General features: G+C 40.8%; 1 protein-coding gene across 1 annotated transcript in view; it reads left to right on the top strand.

The window, feature by feature from the left end:
* The first annotated feature begins 5,920 nt into the window (after positions 1-5,920).
* Positions 5,921-20,017, top strand: part of LOC126412789 (uncharacterized) — a 92,540-nt gene continuing 78,443 nt past the window's right edge. The window contains exons 1-2 of the mRNA XM_050082564.1: positions 5,921-6,095; positions 6,201-6,382. Coding sequence (XP_049938521.1) covers positions 6,221-6,382 — 162 coding nt within the window. The 5' untranslated portion in view covers positions 5,921-6,095; positions 6,201-6,220. The remainder of the gene's footprint in view (positions 6,096-6,200; positions 6,383-20,017) is intronic.

The following is a 20,017-nucleotide window of genomic DNA, read 5'->3' as shown; positions in this document are numbered from 1 at the left end:
ACACACATCCATGTCCGAGGCAGGATTCGAACCTGCGGTCGCGCGGTTCCAGACTGTAGCGCCTTTAACCGCTTGGCCACCAATATGCTGTGAGCTGGGATTATTTGTATTGACACTGGTGTTGCCAGTCAGTTTATGGCATTAGAATTGAACCAAGAATCCAATCACAATAAGAAAAAACATAAATGTGGGATTTGGAAGGGAATTTAATGCTGAAATAACACAGTGGGATCAAACAAACTTATAAGAGACATAGCACTTACAAATGTAGACACATTTGTGAATTATGTTAGAATAACAAAAACCAGGTTGGAGTATTTGTTACACTATGATTTGAGATATATTAAAAATTCGACACCCACATTAGAGATTCAGACCTGACTCAAGTGAAACTAGAAGTGACACTTCGATATTTGACATCTGGGAATTATCTGTCATGTTCCTGCATTTATACCATGTTCTCGAAAGTACAAGTTCTTGTGTTATGAGTTGGATGGTGTTTCCAACGCCCTAAAGACTCTTTTAAAAACTAATATTTTTATTCTTGCACCTCATATCCGTTAAATAACGCAAAATAGTAAAAATTATTCTACACAGAATTTTGTATTATTCTTCATGCAAGTGCATTAAAAGACATATACAGGGTGGTGCATGACAAGTAATCTGATTGAAATTCGATCCTACAAGTACACTATTGGGACAATAGTTTTCAAATTGTGCGCTCAACTTCGTGCAGTTCATGGAAATTACTCCAGATGTCGCTGCGAGTTGTGAGTCCGCCATTTCCGTTTGCCGCGATGGTAGACAAAGGATGGTTGACCGTCGCACAAAAGACGAAGATTGTGTTACTGTTCGCGACGACGAACAGCGTTACATTGACACATAGAAAGTTTCGTGCTCATTTCAGCATACGGTAGGCTCCAAGCCCACGAACAATACAGAGATTACATAAAAAATTTGAAGGTACTGGTTCTGTTTTGGAATGTGAGCGGCCACTTGCACGTACCGTATGTTCGCCGCAAAACATTCAAGCAGTTCGAGTGGCTCTGACCCGTACTCCGAGAAAATCAACAAGAAGAGTCAGTGTCGAGTTGAGAATTTCACGCCGATCTGTACAAAGAATTATTCAATCCGATCTTCGCTCGAATCCATACTAGATGAATGTGGCGCATAAGCTTACTGCGAGAGATAAGGAGGTGAGACTGCGGTTTGCAAGGTGTGAAATCGAGCAAGACCAAGAGGCAGTGCTACACAACACATGGTTTTCTGACGAAACTTATTTTTATGTGAACGATGTTGTGAACACACAGAACGTTCGATTCTGGCCACATGAAGCTCTGCGGATAATCCACACGAAAGACACCTAAGGGGAGAAGGTGTTTATGTGGGTCTTGATGTCAAGTCATGGAATCATCGGCCCGTTCTTTGATGTTACATTAACCAGTGAACGCTATTTACACATGCTGCAAAACCAGTTCTTTCCTCAACTCATGTCCTCATGCCTTCCATTGCAGACACAATGGTTCACGCAGGATGGAGCACTCCCACATACTGCCAATGTTGTGCTTGATTTCCCACATGAAAGACTTGGTCTTAGGGTATTGTCAAACAGATTTCCAGACCTTTATGCAAGAGGAAGAATGTGTCAGCCCACAACTCGGACATTAACCCATGTAACTTATTCCTTTGGGGTTCCTTAAAGACAAGGTGTACCACAGAAAACCCGAAAATACAGTGCAACCTAGGGCCATCATTGTGGAGATATGTCGCGCCATTCCAGAAGATATGTGTCGGAGAGTCGTCACAAATCCACGTGTGCCACTTGAAGTTGTAAACCTAAATGGCAGTCGTATTGAACACGTGATTCATTAGGTTGTATTACCAGCTGTATTCTTTACTTCTACATTAATAAATTACAAATCTTGTCAACAACAAATGTGTTATTCATGAAACAAATCAGGTGACTTATCATGTGCCATCCTGTAATTGAAGCAGCATATACTTTAACCACATAAATTAACCCTTATATCTATATTACTTCTATGACAATACCTTTGACTATCAGTAACCTTGACTCTAGAAAGTTAAAATTATGTGTCTGCTTAAGTACCATGTTGTCAAGCTTCAGGACACAAACAATTAGGTTGAAAATGCACACATTATGTTGTGAGAGGTGCCTGATACCCACTGTACATATTGAACTCAAACTCCACATCATTTCGTTATTATAATAGCTTTGCTTTTACCACACAATGGAAACTGATTCGTTTCTTTTTGTTGGCCGAAGTACAGTAATATAAAGCATTTTTATCATACTTTCACAACTATCTCACTTGCGTTTAAAAAATGCAGGCATATTTGCTATACACATAAAAGAAAGCAGTAAGTGTTTTGAGTGCTGGAAGGCTATAATTTATTTCATTTACAACTATAGAGTTGCTATGTAATTTTCAGAAATCAGCCTTCTGATTCACCACTCTTATAAGATTTTAACTTTTGCTGTGTCCTTTGAGGTATTCGTTGCGAATGCTTCGTGTTTTAGCTTTTGCAAGGTGTAAATCACAGCCAGGATGGTTTTGCCACAGAATAAAATTTCAAGCGATACTTGATATCTTAAATCTTACAACACTCGTTTTTGCGTTTCCTCAAACAAGTCACTGTGAAGTGCATGGCAGAGGGCACATCCCATTGTAACAGTTATTATAGTTTCTTACCGGGCTTCCAGCCGCGTCAGGTGGTTAAAATCCCACGAACTTCCGACCGAGCTTTCTTCAGTCATTGTCAAGTGGTAAGAATGACTGCTGTGTCGCCGTGGCCGCGTCGTTATATAGCCGCTCTGCTGGCTGTGGCGTCACTAGTGCTCTCTTCCTCGCCATATATGGTAATGTTTTCATCCCGCGTCCGTCGCGCCCGTTTTAACATCACGATGGCCGGGTTCCAGGCTGTGCTGAGCTGCAAACCGCCGTCCTTGTTGATGGTGTTTTCATAGGTTTTTATTTCAATAGCTTCTTTTATGACGCTATCCTAAAATCCCTTTGTCCTCATAACGACAGATGTTTCGTCGAACAGAATTCGGTATCCATTTTCTAAGGCGTGTTCTGCCACGGCTGATTTTTCTGGATAGCATAGGCGTAAGCACCTCTCGTGTTCCGTCCAGTGTTGCTCCACAGTGCATATTGTTTGGCCGACGTAGTAAGCCAGACTGACATGGTATCTTGTACGCTCCAGGCGCTCTAAGCCCTAGATCGTCCTTCACCGGCCCCATGAGCTGTCGAATTTTTGCAGGGGGCCTGAACACTGATGAAACGTTATATCTCTTTAGGAGCCGGCTAATCTTTCCCAACACTGTACCAAAGAAAGGCAAAAACACAAGTTTCTTGCTTTCTTCTTCGGTGGTGTTCTCTTCTGTGTTGGTGTGTTTCTTGCATGTCACACCAGATATAGCCTGTGACACCTGTCTGTGGCTGTACCTGTCCGTGGCTGTTTCCCAGAAGACTTTTCGGCGGTGGCTCAGCTCTAGTGGCAGACTTTCAGCGTCTGAGACGACTGTAGCATGATGTACGAGGGTATTAAGAACGCCATGTTTTTGTGCCGGATGGTTGTGGCTGAGAGCGTGCAGATACCAATCTGTGTGTGTGTCGGTTTCCTGTAGACACTGTGGTTGAGGTGCCTATTAGTTTTCCGTCGAACAAGGACGTCAAGGAAGGGCAATGCACCATCTGTCTCGACTTCCATCGTAAACTTGATGTGGCCGAGAATGCTGTTCAGGTGTTCTAGGAATTCTCCCAGTTTGTCACGACCATGGGGCCAGATGATAAAAGTGTCATCGACGTAACAACAAAAGCAACTTGGCTCAGCTGGAGCCATGTCCAAGGCGATGTCTACACACAGTGGAGCAACGCCGGACGGAACACGAGAGGTGCTTACACCTACGCTGTCCTGAAAAATCAGCCGTGGCAGAACACGCCTTAGAAAATGGACACCGAATTCTATTCTACGAAACATCTGTCGTTATGAGGACTAAGGGATTTTGGGATAGCGTCTTAAAAGAGTCTATTGAAATAAAAACCTATAAAAACACCATCAACAAGGACGGCGGTTTGCAACTCAGCACTGCCTTGGACCCGGTCATCGCGAGATTAAAAGAGGCGCGACGGACGCGGGATGAAAACATTACCATATATGTCGAGGAAGAGAGCAGTGCGGTTATATAACGACGCGGCCACGGCGACACAGCAGTCATTCTTACCACTTGACAATGACTGAGGAGAGCTCGGTCGAAAGCTCGTGGGATTTTACCACCTGACGTGGCTGGAAGCCCAAGAAAATTTATTCATATCGCCGCGAAACCATGCATTCTTACATGGTTTCTTCCTACTACATTTGCATGTGGAGTGCAGAAAGAATGATCGTCTGAATGCCTCTGTGCATGCAGTAATCATTCTAATTTTATCCTCATGATCCCTATCTGAGATCTATGTAGGGAGTTGTAGTATATTCATAGATTTGTCATTTAAGACCAGTTCTTGAAACACTGTTAATAGATTTTCTCATTATAGTTTGCGTCTGTCTTCAAGAGACTTCCAGTTCTGTTCCTTCAGTATCTCTGTGACTCTCTCCCACAGATTGAACAAATCTCTGGCCATTTTAGCTGCCTCTCTCTTTGTGTGTCCAATATTCCCTGTCAATCCTATTTGGTATGGATCCCATACACTTGAACAATTTTCTAAAACAGGTTTCATGGGTGATCTGTAAGTAATCTCCATTTGTAGACTGATTGCATTACCCCGGTGTTCTACCAATAAACCGAAGTCCACCACCTGCGTTACCCACAACTGAGCCTATATGATCATTCCATTTCATATCCCTACAAAGTATTAGACACAGGTATTTGTATGAGTTGGCCGATTCCATTCAGCGACTCATTGATATTATAGCCATATATAGGATACTAATTTTTTCGTTTTGTAAAGTGCACAGTTTTACGTTTTTGAGCATTTAAAGCAAGTTGCCAGTCTTTGCACCACTTTGAAATCTTATCAAGATCTGACTGAATATTTACGCAGCTTATCCGACAGTGCCTCATTGTAGATGACTGCATCATCTGCAAGATGTCTGAGGCTACTATGAATATTGTCTGCAAGGTCATTAATATACAACAGGAACAGCAAGGGTCCAAACACAATAGAATAGAATACAATAGACAGCAATGAACTACATAATTGTTGTTAACAGCAACATTTTAGACGTCTTTTGGCACTGGAGAACACAAACACGGCAAATTCACCATCCAAGAATTTAAATAGTGTGATGGTGCTTTGAAATTCAGCCACGAGGTGGTAGCTGAACGACGCTAACCGGTGGTAGGGGAACAAAAGTGGCTTCACAAAGCGATTTTAGCTTTTGTCGCACCGCTGAAAGTGAAGGTATTCGAGGAGCGCCAGAGTTTTTCGACACGCACCTTCGGTACGCGGGACTAGTGTAGCAGGGGATATAACCCGTCGGCTTTGGACAATGGCGTCACAAGTCGCCAAACGAGAAGCGATTCTTCTTAGTGTTGTAGCTCCCTTCAGTAGCTGATAAGTGTTTTTTGGCTTTTTAAAAAAAAATCTCACGAGATAGAATAAACAGATCCACTTTATTAAGCAATCAGTAAAAAAACGAAACTGAAACATAACAGCAAAAGCGAAAATGGTAAACTGCTCTCTGGCGACTTGTGACGTCATTGTCCCTACTACACTAGACCCGGTAACGCCATTAGAGTAGCGGCCAAGTGGCGCCACATTTGTTGCAAGTGTTAACTCGACTTCTGGTGCACAATGGATATGTAAAACCAGTTTAAAAATATTGTTTCTAACTGAAACATCTTTAGTATATATTCTTTGTAATTTCCGAACTTCGTCAGCAAATGTCGAAACTCTTTGGTTCAGCTGGCTGTCACCGTAGTGGAAGTGGGTTGTTTTGGTTTAGTGTAAACCGGTTCTGTACTGTGTAGTAAAGACGGTGGCAGAATGTTTAGTGGTACATAAAACCAAATGAAATGTGTATAAAAGACGCGTAAATCTTTTTGGCCACCTGCCGTCGTATTCTTTTAGGTATATCATTAGTGTCGTAGATTTGTTTATTATGTAAGTGACAATGACATATGTTGACCTACTGCAAAGTGACAGTGTTTGTTGACACCATTTGTTATGATTCAGTGACTGCTCCTTTTGGAAAAATGTCGGAAACCAACCCAGGGAACACGGTTGCGGAAGAAGATGTACAGGAGCTTAGAGCCAGAATGAAACTAATTGCTGATGCGGACCCATCGCAGTACCATAATTCCTTTTCACTGATGAGATATCTTCGAGCTTTCAAAACTGTTGACGCAGCCTTTCAGGTATAGAATTTTGAGTCGTTTTTTGACAGCTGTTGTAACTGAGCCGGCCTTGGTGGCCGTGCGGTTCTAGGCGCTGCAGTTCGGAACCGCGGGACTGCTACGGTCGCAGGTTCGAATCCTGCCTCGGGCATGGATGTGTGTGATGTTCTTAGGTTAGTTAGGTTTAAGTAGTTCTAAGTTCTAGGTGACCTAAGATGTTAAGTCCCATAGTGCTCAGAGCCATTTTTTTTGTTATAACTGCCATTGCTTAATTACAGTGTCACTTTGCTCTAGAATGATGATGGTTCCGTTTGCCGAGACTTTGTTGGCAGATCTGTGTTACTTTTAAATGGTATTTTCTGTTTGTAGATGTAGTATTTAGTAAAGAAATTATGTGTTACATCAAAACCAGAAACTATTATGAAATTAGAAAACACCTTGTGTGTTACTAATATGTTAGAAATACCAGAGAACTATTGGCTTTTAAATGATGAAATATTGTCATTTGGGATTTTCTGCGACTTATGCAAGGCTTTGATTGTGTCTGGATTCAGTCAGGCTGTTCGGGTAATGTGTTGTTGTCTTTAGCCCGAAGATTGGTTGGATGCTGCCTTCCATGCTACTCTGAATTGCTACTGCAACTTCCATCACTCTGAATATCCTTACCGTATTCATCTCTTGGTCTCCATCGACAATTTTTACCCCACACACTTTCCCCCAGTACTAAATTCTGATCCCTTGATGCCTCGCAATGTTTCCTATCAACTAATCCCTTCTTCTAGTCAGGTGGTGCCACAAATTTGTTTTCTCTCCAGCTCTATTCAGTACATCTTCATTAGTTATGTGATCTACCCATCTAAACTTCAGCATGTTTCTGTAGCACCACTTTTCAAAAGCTTCTAGTCTACTCTTGTCCAATCTGTTTATCGTCCATGTTTCACTTCCGTACGTGGCTGCACTCTATACAAATACTTTTTATTTTATATCCTCTCTACTTCAGCTATCATCAGACATTTTACTGCCCTGAATAACAATACTCATCTACTATTTCAGGTGTCTTCTTTCCCAATTTAATTCCCTCAGCATCACCTGATTTAATTTTGACTACATTCTGTTCTCTTTGTTTTTCTTTTGGTGATTTTCATCTTATATCCTCCGTTCAAGACCCCATTTGGCTGCCCTCCCAAGTCCTTTGCTGTCTCTGATAGGATTACAATGTCATTGACACTCCTCAAAGTTTTTATTGCTTCTCCATGAAATTGAATTCCTACACCAAATTTTTCTTTGGTTTCTTTTCTGTTTGCTAAATGTGCAGATTGAATAACATCAGGGATAAGCTGTAATCCCTGTCTCACTCCCTTCTCAACCACTGCTTCCCTTTCATACACCTCAACTCATAACTGCCGTCTATTTTCTGTACAAGTGTAAATAGCCTTTTGCTCCTGGTATTTTACTCCTGCTGCCTTCAGAATTTCAAAGAGAATATTCCAGTCAACATTGTCAAAAGTCTTCTCTAAGTATGCAAATGCTATGCACATAGGTTTGCCTTTCCTTAGCCTATCTTCTAAGATAAGTCATAGGGGCAATGTTGCCTCTTGTGTTCCCACATTTCTCCAGAATCCAAATTGATCTTCCCCGAGGCCAGCTGCTACCAGTTTTTGATTCTTCTGTGAAGCATTCATGTAAGTATTTTGCAGCCAAGCCTTATTAAACTGATTCACACCTTTCAGCACCTGTTATCTTTAGAATTGGAAATATTACATGTTTCTTAAAGTTGAATGGTATTTCGCCTTTCTCATACATCTTGCGCACCAGATGCAAGAGTTTTGTCATGAGTGGCTCTCCCAAGGCTATAAGAAGTTCTGATGGAATGTTGTCTGCTCCCCGAACCTTGTTTTAACTTATGACATTCAGTGCTCTGTCAGATTCTTGTCACAATACTGTATCTCCCATCTCATCTTCATCTATGTCCTCTTTTATATATCTTCCCGTAGCAAAAACTACTTCTAAATTCTTACATTTGTTCTCTAGCCATTCCTGCTAACCCATTTTGCACTTCCTGCCAATCTCGTTTTTTAAACATTTGCATCCCCCTTTGCCTGCTTCATTTGCTGCATTTTTATATTTTCTTCTTTCATCGGTTAAATTCATTATCCCCTGTTAATCCAACAATTTCTACTAGGCCTTGTCTTTTTATCTGTTTGACCCTCTGTTGCTTTCACTATTTTATCCCTTGAGTTCGAGTAATATGAATAGTCAAATAAGGTCACAACATCCTCTGTATCAAGAAAAATGAATCGACAGTCTGCAGGGTTCGATCATGAACTATTCTTCTGTGATAATAATCTACCTTTTTATACCATTCAGCAACTAGGATTGGTTCTTCATACAGGTGATAGTCATTATTTTTAAACAAAGTGAAAAACCCTCTGTGGTCAAAGCAGTGGATGATGTTTTTGCTAGTTATTTAGTGGTCTGCATGAAAGAAATAGCTGTCAACTTTAGAATAAAAAAACTAGCTCATCCAGTTTTGTGTTTTCATAAGTATCTCACCTTGTATTATCATAGTTTATCAACAATAAATAATACACAGCATGGTGGACATTTTGATGTAAATTTAAACTGAAAAAACAGTATGCCAGACCTGCTAACACATGTAAATACAGCTTCTTTTGCCATTATAACAACTGGCAATTTTGAGAACACAGAATTAAGTAAGTTAACATTCGAGTGGTGTCACACAAGATATTATCCTGTGGTAACTGCTCACTTAGGCAAAAGTAATCACTGAGTGAAATAAGTTAGTTTTTATACATGGTGTACATGTTCCATAGATCTGTTTGTTCGTGCATGTTGCATTTGTCTGAGATGAGTCTGTAGCATTCCATCCTGACCCCACAAATGCGAGTGTACAATTGTATATAAACATTCCATGTGGCTAGTGTTTGTTATTGTAGTTACTCTTTGACATGAATGATATAGGCGATTCCATGCTGCTCTTAACAGTTAATAGTTCAGTATTCCACGCTTGCAAGCTATCCTGTATAGATGTATTTTATGTGGAAATAAATGTTCAGTTTTACCAAATACCACATATTTGGTGCCCCTGACAATAACACAACACAACCGCGCCAACTTCAGCATTCCGCACCACTTTGTGATGTGAATGTTTTTTACTTCTGCGTCGGCCACACCGTGCTTGTTCTCGCATGAAAATGGACAATCTGCCAGTCACCACGCCAGCTACAAGCAGCATAGATAACAGGGTTACAATTAAACCCCTGCCGTTCTGGCAACATAACGCGGTGTTGTGGTTTGTGCAGCTTGAAAGCCAGTTCATCCTTTCACAGATATCAGCAGATGAAACGAAGTATAGCTACGTAGTCACAGCACTAACAGAAGACTTAGCTGCTGAGGTACAAGATATCCTTGCCGTACCACCCAATGCTGAACGGTATGCGTCAATTAAGAACGTGCCAGTCTGGAGTGACAGAACATCCATTTGTGCCACAACACTTTCAAGCACAAGCAATTGCATCAGTACACAATCTAGCACATCCAGGATTACAAGCTGCTATTAGATTGGTCAAGCTAACTTTCGTCTGACCTATAATGCACGCTGTCTGCAAAACATTTGTCAAGCAATGCATTGCACAACATGTGAGAGCACTGCTAGATGCATTTCTGCCACTGAATCAATGTTTCGAACATGTGCATGTCGATACTGTAGGCCTGCTCACAATCTCAGAGGGCTATAATTATTGCCTTACAGTTGTGGACCGACTTATCAGATGACCTGAATCAATCCCCATGAAGGATATCACAGCCGAAACCATGTCGCAGAAAGTTTTGCATGGTTGGATTGCCCAATTCGGCATACCACTACAGATTGTCACAGACCAGGGACGACAGTTCGAAGCCTACATTTTCAGAGCATTAGCTACATTATTAGACATGAAGCATATACAAACCACAGCCTATCATCCTGCGTCAAATGATACAGTTGAACACCTACATCATCAGTTGAAAGCAGCTCTGTGATGTTGCACGATGGAGAATTGGATGGAGGCACTACCTATTGTACTCCTCGGGCTAGGGGCGTCATTCAAAAGTGATCTAAGAGCTACAGCAGCAGAGCTAGTGTGTGGCAAATGCTACATCTGCCAGGAGAATTCTTCCACAGCATGGCATACGATACAGTCAATGCATCAGACTTTGCTGCTAGATTACGAGAGCACATACGCCAGCTTAGACCAATGGTGCCCTGAAGTCAGGCTGGGAGACACTCATTTGTGTTCACTTATCTTGAGAACTGCACACACATTGTCTTCCACAGTGATGCAGTACGCACGCTGTTGCAGCCAGTGTACGACAGACTGTATCTGGTGATTAGCAGAAGTGGCCACACATTCCAGATTAGAGTAAACGGTATGCCTACCAGTGCCGCACTAGACCAACTCATGCTAGTATTTTTTGACACATTGGACCCAGGAAGGACTGCAGGAAGTGAATGAGAAGATACGAATATAGCACCAGAAAATGTCCTAGTACCCCACAGCCAACACGAGACACTACGGACGCCAGGTGCCAGGGAGAAGAATATGACACGGAAGACTGGTATCTCATATCCTGCTTGAACCACTGGCACAATGCCAGTTTTCAAGAAACCAGTGGTAACGTGTGCAGGGCGACGTGTAAAATTTAATCTCCGATATCGTTAACACTAGAGGGGGGGGGGGGGGGGGGGGGATATGAATCATGTAGCATCGCATTCTGTCCCCACAAATTCGAGTGTACAGTGCTATATAAACACTCCATGTGGCTAGCGTTTGTTATTGTGTTACCCTTTGATGTGAGTGATATAGATGATTCTGTGCCGCTCATAACAGTTAATTGTTCATTCTTCCACGCTTGCGAGCTATCCTGTATAGATGTATTTTATGTGGAAATAAATGTCCAGTTCTACCAGATACCACAAGTCAAGATACAGAATATAAATGTCGTGCAACAACTCAGCAGTAATGACGAACTTTACAAACAATGATGGGTTCTACAGTATTTTTGACTTTGTCATATTAAATTAAAATACATACTGTCATGGACAGTTAACAGGAATTTCCAATATCATACAAAAAGATTTTATTTATTATTTCAAAAGAATTCTTCCATAGTGTAAAATTGGACGTCAAGCAGGTACTTCTTTAAATTACAATCTGGAGTGACTGCTCACACTCCTTGCACCATTCCACTATGCGCATGCTCAAAAAGAAAAATTGTGACATACTTTTTCATTGATGCCTGACTATTATTGAAAAAACTGTTTGTGACGAAGCCTTCCCAGAACTCAAGTGACACCTTGCTGTTTCAGCGATTAGGTCTATAAGATACAGATAGCAATGTGAACAGATTACAAGATGGAATTGCTGACAAGTTCCTACCTTCAGGAGGCGAAATGTGTAGTACTGCCGGTAGACTATAAAGGTAAAATGGACACTCTACAGTACCTCACACTTGGAACTATTAGTTCCTTCGTGGGGGAGGAGAGGGATGGGTTGAAAAGTAAGTGCAGGTCACTCAGTTGCCAGGGTGATAGAGACCCACCTCTTCTCAATTGAATTTTCAATTGATACAGATAGTAATGTGATAGGACCAAACAGAAAATAATAATCAAAAATAAAGCAGCATGTTAGAGGTAAAAGAGATTTGGATTATCTGGGGCATTCATAAAAATTGTGTATGGAAAAAATATTTATCTGTGGATAAGATACATTATTTCAAAAGTAATTACAAAAACTGTTAAACATTTATCCCACCGTGATATAAGATGGATCAGTGCCTTCATCAAAAAATGTTTGTAGTTGCATACAGAAGCATGATCATACTCAGGCATGCACCTCTTCATCGGAAGCAAATTGATGGCCACAGATGTTTTCCTTCAGGGCTCCTAAAGTATGGAAATTGAATGGAGACAGATTGGGACAGTATGAAAAACGTGTAAGGGCTTCCCAGCAAAACTTCTGCAGTGTAGTTGAAACAACTTTAGTAAGGGGGGGGGGGGGGGGGAACTATCCTACAACAGAATGATGCTCTCTGTAAACATTCTTGGGCTTTTGTACTTGATGAAGTGTTTCAGTTTTTGCAAAGTGTCCATGTGCTGCTGTTCTCTGATTGTGGTGCTGTGCTCCAGGAAGTGAATGAGCAACGGGCCCATGCTTTCAAATAAAAAGGTCTCCATTACTTTTCTGTGGTCGGTGTGCCTGTTGTTTTGACTATGATATGGTTCTTATTGCTCCTCATGCATGTTCTGTAGTATTGGAGCCCGAAGAAAGACTTTCATGGCTGTCAATTTGCTTCAGATGAAGAGGTGCACACTTGGGTACAGTCGTGGTTCCGTAGCAACCACAAACATTTTTCTGTAGATGCATAGACCATCTTTTCTTGCAGTGAGATAAATGTATTAACAGTTGTGGCAATTACTTTTCAAATTATAAATGATTTACTGCCCCCCCTCGGTTGCTGAGTGGTCAGTGCGACAGAATGTCAGTCCTAAGGGCCTGGGTTTGACTTCCGGCTGGGTTGGAGATTTTCTCCACTCAGGGATTGGGTATTGTGTTGTTCTAATCGTCATAATTTCATCCCCATTGACGTGCAAGTTGCCGAATTGGTGACAAATCGAAATACTTGAACCTGGCGAACGGTTTACCCAACAGGAGGCCCTAGTCACACGACATTCATTTTAATGATTTACTTACTCTTTGTCCATCTGTCTTGTTTTCATTTAACTGCTTTTATACATTAAGAATTGTGTCAGATTGCGCAAAACCATATCTTCCCCCATTCCATTCCATAGAAACTCCATAAAAACCATCTAGTTTACCAACATTTTGTGTCTGGATTAATCAAAGTATTCACTGAAACATCCAAACAGTCCTTCAACTATCCTACACTTACATCCAAGTAGTGTCGTATTTAACAGTAAGTGCCAATTTAGCACCATAAAATTCACAAGCATGATACCAGAGGTAAAAACAGTTACCATGTACAGCATACATTTTTATCTAGGTTTTGGAATGGAGCTTTATATAATGTTGCAATAATTTAAACATCAGGCAAGAAATAGAAAATCTGTAGATATTCACTAAGTAAAAGAGTGCCTTGTTCACTCATCCTTGTATTTTGAAACAAGGATGTAAATTGCATCTTGTAAAGTTATGTAAAAGCTTTGCTTGAAGTTTAGATAAAAGGAGCAGGAAGAGGAGTGACCTTTCAAACCAGTGCGCTCTCTCTCTCTCTCTTAGTCATAATGTAAGCATATCATGTGTGAATGAATTTGTTGTTGAAGATTCTTTTTACTGATGAGTAATAGTTTCCAGTAGATTGTATAGACAATCATCTAGAACTTTTATCTGCTACGTACTTTTCTGCAGTTGTAATAAAAGCTGGTCAAGAACTGTGGGGTGATATCAGTGATGGAGAACAGAGTCCCAGTTGTGGCAAGCAGTCTGTTGCCACTTAAGTTATATTTTCCAGCTGTAGTGTCCATTACATTCAGGTCTTTATACTGTTATCCATCATTACTGGAAAAGTTACAAAATTCTCAATCGACTTGAGTCTGACAGAGTGCCTGTTAACATAATTGCCTTACTTGCTGAGGCACTGGACTACTTTTATTTGGGAGCGGAGAGGCCGAAATCCATGATGAAAACCCCCCGGAGTTAAATTTTTTGTGATTCCCCTCGTTCACTGAGAGGAAGAGCCAGGACATTTGCTTTGAAAAAAGAATGCAGCCAGTTTCCTGTTCAGAGATTGGTTGTTTGCAAATCATTAACAGTGATGTTACATATGTGTGCTTACCGGAACAATAAACTGTAATTAACTGTTAACAGGGAGATTAAAGAAGGTTAACAGTTTCCATCACAGCATTTGGCCACACAGTTTTCAAATAGCGTGCATTACAGTCTAAAAGTGTATTGTGGAAGGACACAGGACAGTCCTAACTGTGTTATTTAAATAGTCTGCTACTGTACAGTTTATATTATTTAAAAGGCATGCTTTAACTGATGTTTTAATTTGTGGATTTTAATTCTTTCTTTCATTTAATTGATGTAGTTTAGATTGTTACCCTGGTAGAAAAAAGTTTTTGAGGTTTTTGTTTGTTTCATTTTCCTCAATATGCGTAAGTTAAGTCTGGCTCTTGTTTCATGATCATGAACAGTGGTATTGATGTAATAATAACTAATTTTTTCTTAATGTTTGTAATGGATTGTTAGATGTCCTCAGATCTACACAAATTCTTAAATAGATTTGTACTATGAGCTCGATTATTTTTCTGCTTATTATGTTTGTTGGACTTTTGTGCATTATGAATATTGTGTACTTTTCATCAAAAAATTAACATACCAAAGGGCTGATTGTACATAGAAATATTATGCAACTGCGAAGCACTGACTGTTACATAGTAATGACAGGACTGTGGGGGCATAACATGTTGATAACATTCTCTTTGCTGGTATACTTCTGTACTAATATCACTTCAGATACATTACAGCCGGCCGCGGTGGTCTCGCGGTTCTAGGCGCGCTGTCCGGAACCGTGTGACTGCTACGGTCGCAGGTTCGAATCCTGCCTTGGGCATGGATGTGTGTGATGTCCTTAGGTTAGTTAGGTTTAAGTAGTTCTAAGTTCTAGGGGACTGATGACCACAGCTGTTAAGTCCCATAGTGCTCAGAGCCATTTCAGATACATTACATCTATATTCTGCAAAACACCGTGAGGTGCCTGGCAGAGGGGACATCCCATTGTACCAGTTAGGGTTCTTCCTGTTCCATTCAAGTGTTTGAATGCCTCTGTGCATGCAGTAATTATTATAGTCTTATCCTCATGATCCCTGTGTTAGCGATATGTAAGGAGTTGTAGTATATCCATAGAGTAACTGTTTAAAGCCGGTTTCTGGAACTTTGTTAATAGACTTTCTTGAAATAATTTACACCTGTCTTCAAGAATTGGCCAGTTCTGTTCCTTCAGTATCACTGTGACACTCTACCATGGATTAAACCAACCCGTAACTATTCGTGCTGCCTTTCTCTGTGTACGTTCAGTATCCCGTTAGTCCTATCTGATATGAATCCCACACATGTGAGCAATATTCTGTAACATGTCACACAAGTGATTTGTAAGGAATCTCTTTTGTAGATTGATTCCATTTCCCTAGTAAGGTACCAATAAACTGAAGGCTACCACCTACTTTACCTACAACTGAACCTATGTGCTTATTCCATTTCATATCCATACAAAGTGTTACACCGAGGTATTTGTTTGAGTTGGCAGATCCCAGCAGTGACTCATTGATATTATTGTCACAGGATACTATGTTTTATCATTTCGTGAAGCGCAAAATTTTACATTTCTGAACATTTAAAGTAAGTGGCCAATCTCTGCACCACATTGAAATCTTACTGAGTTTTGTCTGAATATTCATGCAGCTTCTCTCAGAGAAGCTTCTTCTCATAGAGATAATTGCATCATCTGCAAAAAGTATGAGGTTACTATTAATATTGTCTGCAAGATCATGAACATACAAAATAATCAGTGAGGGATCCAACACACATCCCTAGAGCACACCTGAAGTTACTTCTTCATCTGACAATGACTCTCCATCCAAGATAACATGCTGTGTCCTCCCTACCAAAAAGTCTTCAATCCGGTCACAAATTTCACTTGATACCCCATATGATCGTACTTTGGACAATAAGCAAAGGTGCGGTACTGAGTCAAACGCTTTTCAGAAATCAAGAAACAGTGCATCTACGAGTGCCTGGTTGCCTTGATCCAAAGCTTTCAGTATGTCATGAGGAAAGGCAAGCAGAGTTTCACATGTCCTGTGATTTTGAAATCCATGCTGGTTGGCATTGAGGAGGCCATTCTGTTCAAGTTACCTGATTATGTTTGAGCCCAGAATATGTTTTAAGATCCTACAATGAATCCATGCCAAGGATATTGGACGTTAGTTTGGTGGATCACTTTTACTATCCTTCTTGTAGATAGGTGTGACCTGTGCCTTTTTTCAAGAACTGGGCACAGTTCTTTGCCCAAGAGATCTACGCTAGATTGTAGTTAGAAGAGGGGCTAACTTGGTTGCAAATTTAGTATGGAATCTGACAGGGATTCCATTGGGGCATTGAGCTTTGTCCAATTTTAACGATTTCAGCTGTTTCTCAACACCACTGACATTAATGCTTATCTCATTCATCTTTTCAGCGGTACAAGGATTAAATTGGGGCAATTCTCTTGGGTTTTCCCATGTAAAGGAACATTTCAAAATAGAATTAAGCGTTTCAGCTTTGTTGCTATCCTCAGTTTCAGTTCTTGTCCCATTCGCTAGGGCTGAACACTAACTTTGGTTTTGACATACGACCAAAATTTATTTGGATTTTGTGAAATGTCATTTATCAGTATTCTGCTACGGTAGTCATTGAAGGCATCACGCATTGCTCTCTTGAAAGCCAAACACATTTCATTCATCTCTCTCTCTATAGCCCTACATTTTGTTTTACACCTATAATGCAGTAATCTCTGTTTCTTTAGAAGTTTCTTTACAGTGACCGAGTGCTGTATGGGTTCCCTTCCTTTATGAACTGTTCTACTGGGTCCATATCTATCCAGTGCATGGTCAACTATTCTTTTACACTTGAGCCAGAGTTCATGTACATGCTCCTGACCTGTGCTGAAAGTTTCAAGTTCCTCATGGATGAGATATGACATTAAATACACATACCTAAAAATTTTACATTTGTTACATGCCTATGGAATTATCATGTACATGTAACATGACAGTTTACAAAGACTACCAAGCGAGGTGGCACAGCGGTTAGCACACTGGACTCGCATTTGGGAGGACAACGATTCAAACCTGTGTCCGGCCATCCTGATTTGGGTTTTTTGTGATTTCCCTAAATTACTTCAGACAAATTCTGTGGTGGTTCCTTTAAAAGGGCTCAGCCTACTTACTTCCCTATCCTTTCCGAATCTGATGGGACCGATGACCTGACTGTTTGGTCCCCTGCCCCAAATCAATTGTCCAACCAACTTCCAAAGACTGGTGTATCAATCTGCAATAGGGTTCACATTGAAAGCTATAAACAAAAATTAAACAGGCCTGTCTTTCACAATTTAATCTTTTTGTGTAATTTGGTTAAGGAAAATGAACACTCTTATACACAAGTTACTAAATGCTCCTCAGTAACTACCATTGTAACTCATTCCAAAGAACAACACAGTTTGGAGTACCATTAAGTTACATCAGTCTCAGTGAAGATGCTAACAATGCCAAATCTACAGTTAATGCCACCTGTTTGTTTATTTGTGTGACTGTAAGACAAGGAGTCATAAATTGGGCCTTCAACCACAAATGGGATAAAGATTGTGGAGCCATTCCTTTTCCAAAGATTCATTGAACTCCTCAATATTTTAAGATGGACAAACATGGGACGAAGAAAACTTTGTCTCACAGCTGCTCTCCTTGGCTGTTGTCAAGTGAGTGAAACTCCTTGGTGGATTAAAACTGTGCTGGAACATGATTCAGGCATGGTACTTTTGCCTTTCGCAGGTAAGTACTCTACTGACTGAGCTATAACTTAGTAGAGTTATTTGCCTATGAAAGGCAAATGTGCCAGCTTCAGGTCCTGGTGTGGAACACAGTTTTAATCTGCTAGGTAGATAAAATCAGTGCACACTCGGCTGCCAAGTGAAAATTCTTTCTGGAGTCAAGAGAATGTTTTGGAAAAGTTTTCACCAAGATTCTTGTCAGCTTCATTTTGATATGTCATGTTCTAAACACAGTCACAGTAATGTGCATTAACAGTTGTAAATATTGTCTCACCAGGCTTTCAGATACTAAGCACCTAGGGGTAACACATGCAGCAACGAATACACATGTGCCATAATTGCCGTCAGGTGCAATGCCATCATGTGGTCTTCATAGGGGTGAATTTGTTTGGTAAAGTGGTGGCTCATCAACTGACCAAACAGTATCATTTCTTGCAAAAGATAATGGAAGATGTTGAGCAAAAAAGTCGTGTGCCTACCCCGACCTGTCTCAGGCTGTTGACTATGCGGTGTTGCTACCTTCAGTTAAAACATTATTGACATCAAGGATTGAGCATTCTTGGTTTGTTTTACTCTTTTGCATAACTAGAAACTAGTTCTGCTTCTTCTCCAGACTTACTGAAGTGTTTGTATGTCTCATCTTGGGAACTTCTCTGGTGTCACTTTAAGCCTTCCTCAAAGTTGCGATCAGAATCGGCACTCTCTGAGTGAAGTGCATCACACAGTATAAATTATGTGACATATTTGTCTGAAGATTTACTGAGAAACATGTATTGTTGGACCTGGTTAATCCTCAGCCCTGCTACACTATTAAATCAATCTCGGTTTGACTTGCGAGACTGAGTAGAATTGCCGCTACTCTTATACCAATCGTAAATGTTCAGTAGCTATCCGACGTGTCTCAAAAGATTCTCAGATTTGATCAATATGTGGGAAAACAAACACTCTGAACAGTCGCTATATGGTCTCCGGCTGTTTGCTAATAACTCGTGTGGATGATCTCCTCCATAAACAAAACAGGATAACAAGCTAAAAACGGAAGCAAACACGCACAAACACCATTTCAATCATTATAGTAACTAAGCATGCAACACACAACTGTACTGAATGACAGTAAAGATAACTTCACAATCTATACCTCCAGTCAGTGGGAATGGTAATATCAGAACATTACACTTCAAGTTTCCATGGGAATAAAGGGATTCATTATCTTCTATTAGACCTGGCTATGTCTGGTTGGTCCATTAAATTGCACCACCAACTGGCTATTGATCTATACCCTGCAATTTGTTCTCCTCCTATTCACTATTGCTATACACCACTAGAAAACAAGCAAAGGACAGAGCCAAATTCTACACTTATACACACTATCACAATTGCAAACTCTTTCACAGCTTTCCGAACAGGTGGAACAACTTTATTAATCATGGTGGATCACTCACTTCCTCCTCGACACTCGACAGTCTCGAAACATTACCTCCGCCTCAGAGAGCCCATGACTCCTTTCCTGCATTCCTAAGGGCTGCTGGCGATTTTCAGAAGTACACTCTGTTACACCTCCTCTTCCCAGAGGGCACAAGACTTTCCTCCTACACCCTGCAGGAGCAGCCTAAAGCCTATCGGTTTTGCAAATTCTGAAGCTTATGTGGAAAACTGTTGTAATGTCCAGGCATTTTTGCCAACCGGCCTGCTGACTGCGATGTATGCACTTCAGTTGGCCAATTTCTGCTCCCACTAACAGAACATCTCTAGAAGGTGCTGCTTCCTGCCAGTACTTTTCGAAAGTTTCCTTTTGATGTGTCCTGGAGAACACCTCCCACCGTGGAAACCTCACAGCCCACCTGCTGGGCCCCAACCACAGACTGCTCAGAACAACTACAGAAATCCTGGCCCCCAGCTCTTGGCTGGGTGATGCCACCAACCCCCAGACACCAGAAACCAGTCATGAGATGTGGCTGTCAATATTTTGATACTTGCCTGGCAATATTTTATGCTACTCACCTTTAACAGCTAACTTAAAACTATTTTGTTTGCAGATGACACACATGTAAT

The sequence above is a fragment of the Schistocerca serialis genome, chromosome 7 (genome assembly GCF_023864345.2).
Source record: "Schistocerca serialis cubense isolate TAMUIC-IGC-003099 chromosome 7, iqSchSeri2.2, whole genome shotgun sequence".
NCBI classification, from domain to species: Eukaryota; Metazoa; Arthropoda; class Insecta; order Orthoptera; family Acrididae; genus Schistocerca; species Schistocerca serialis.
Note: the sequence above shows the minus strand (reverse complement) of the source record. Positions and strands in the feature narration are given on the sequence as shown.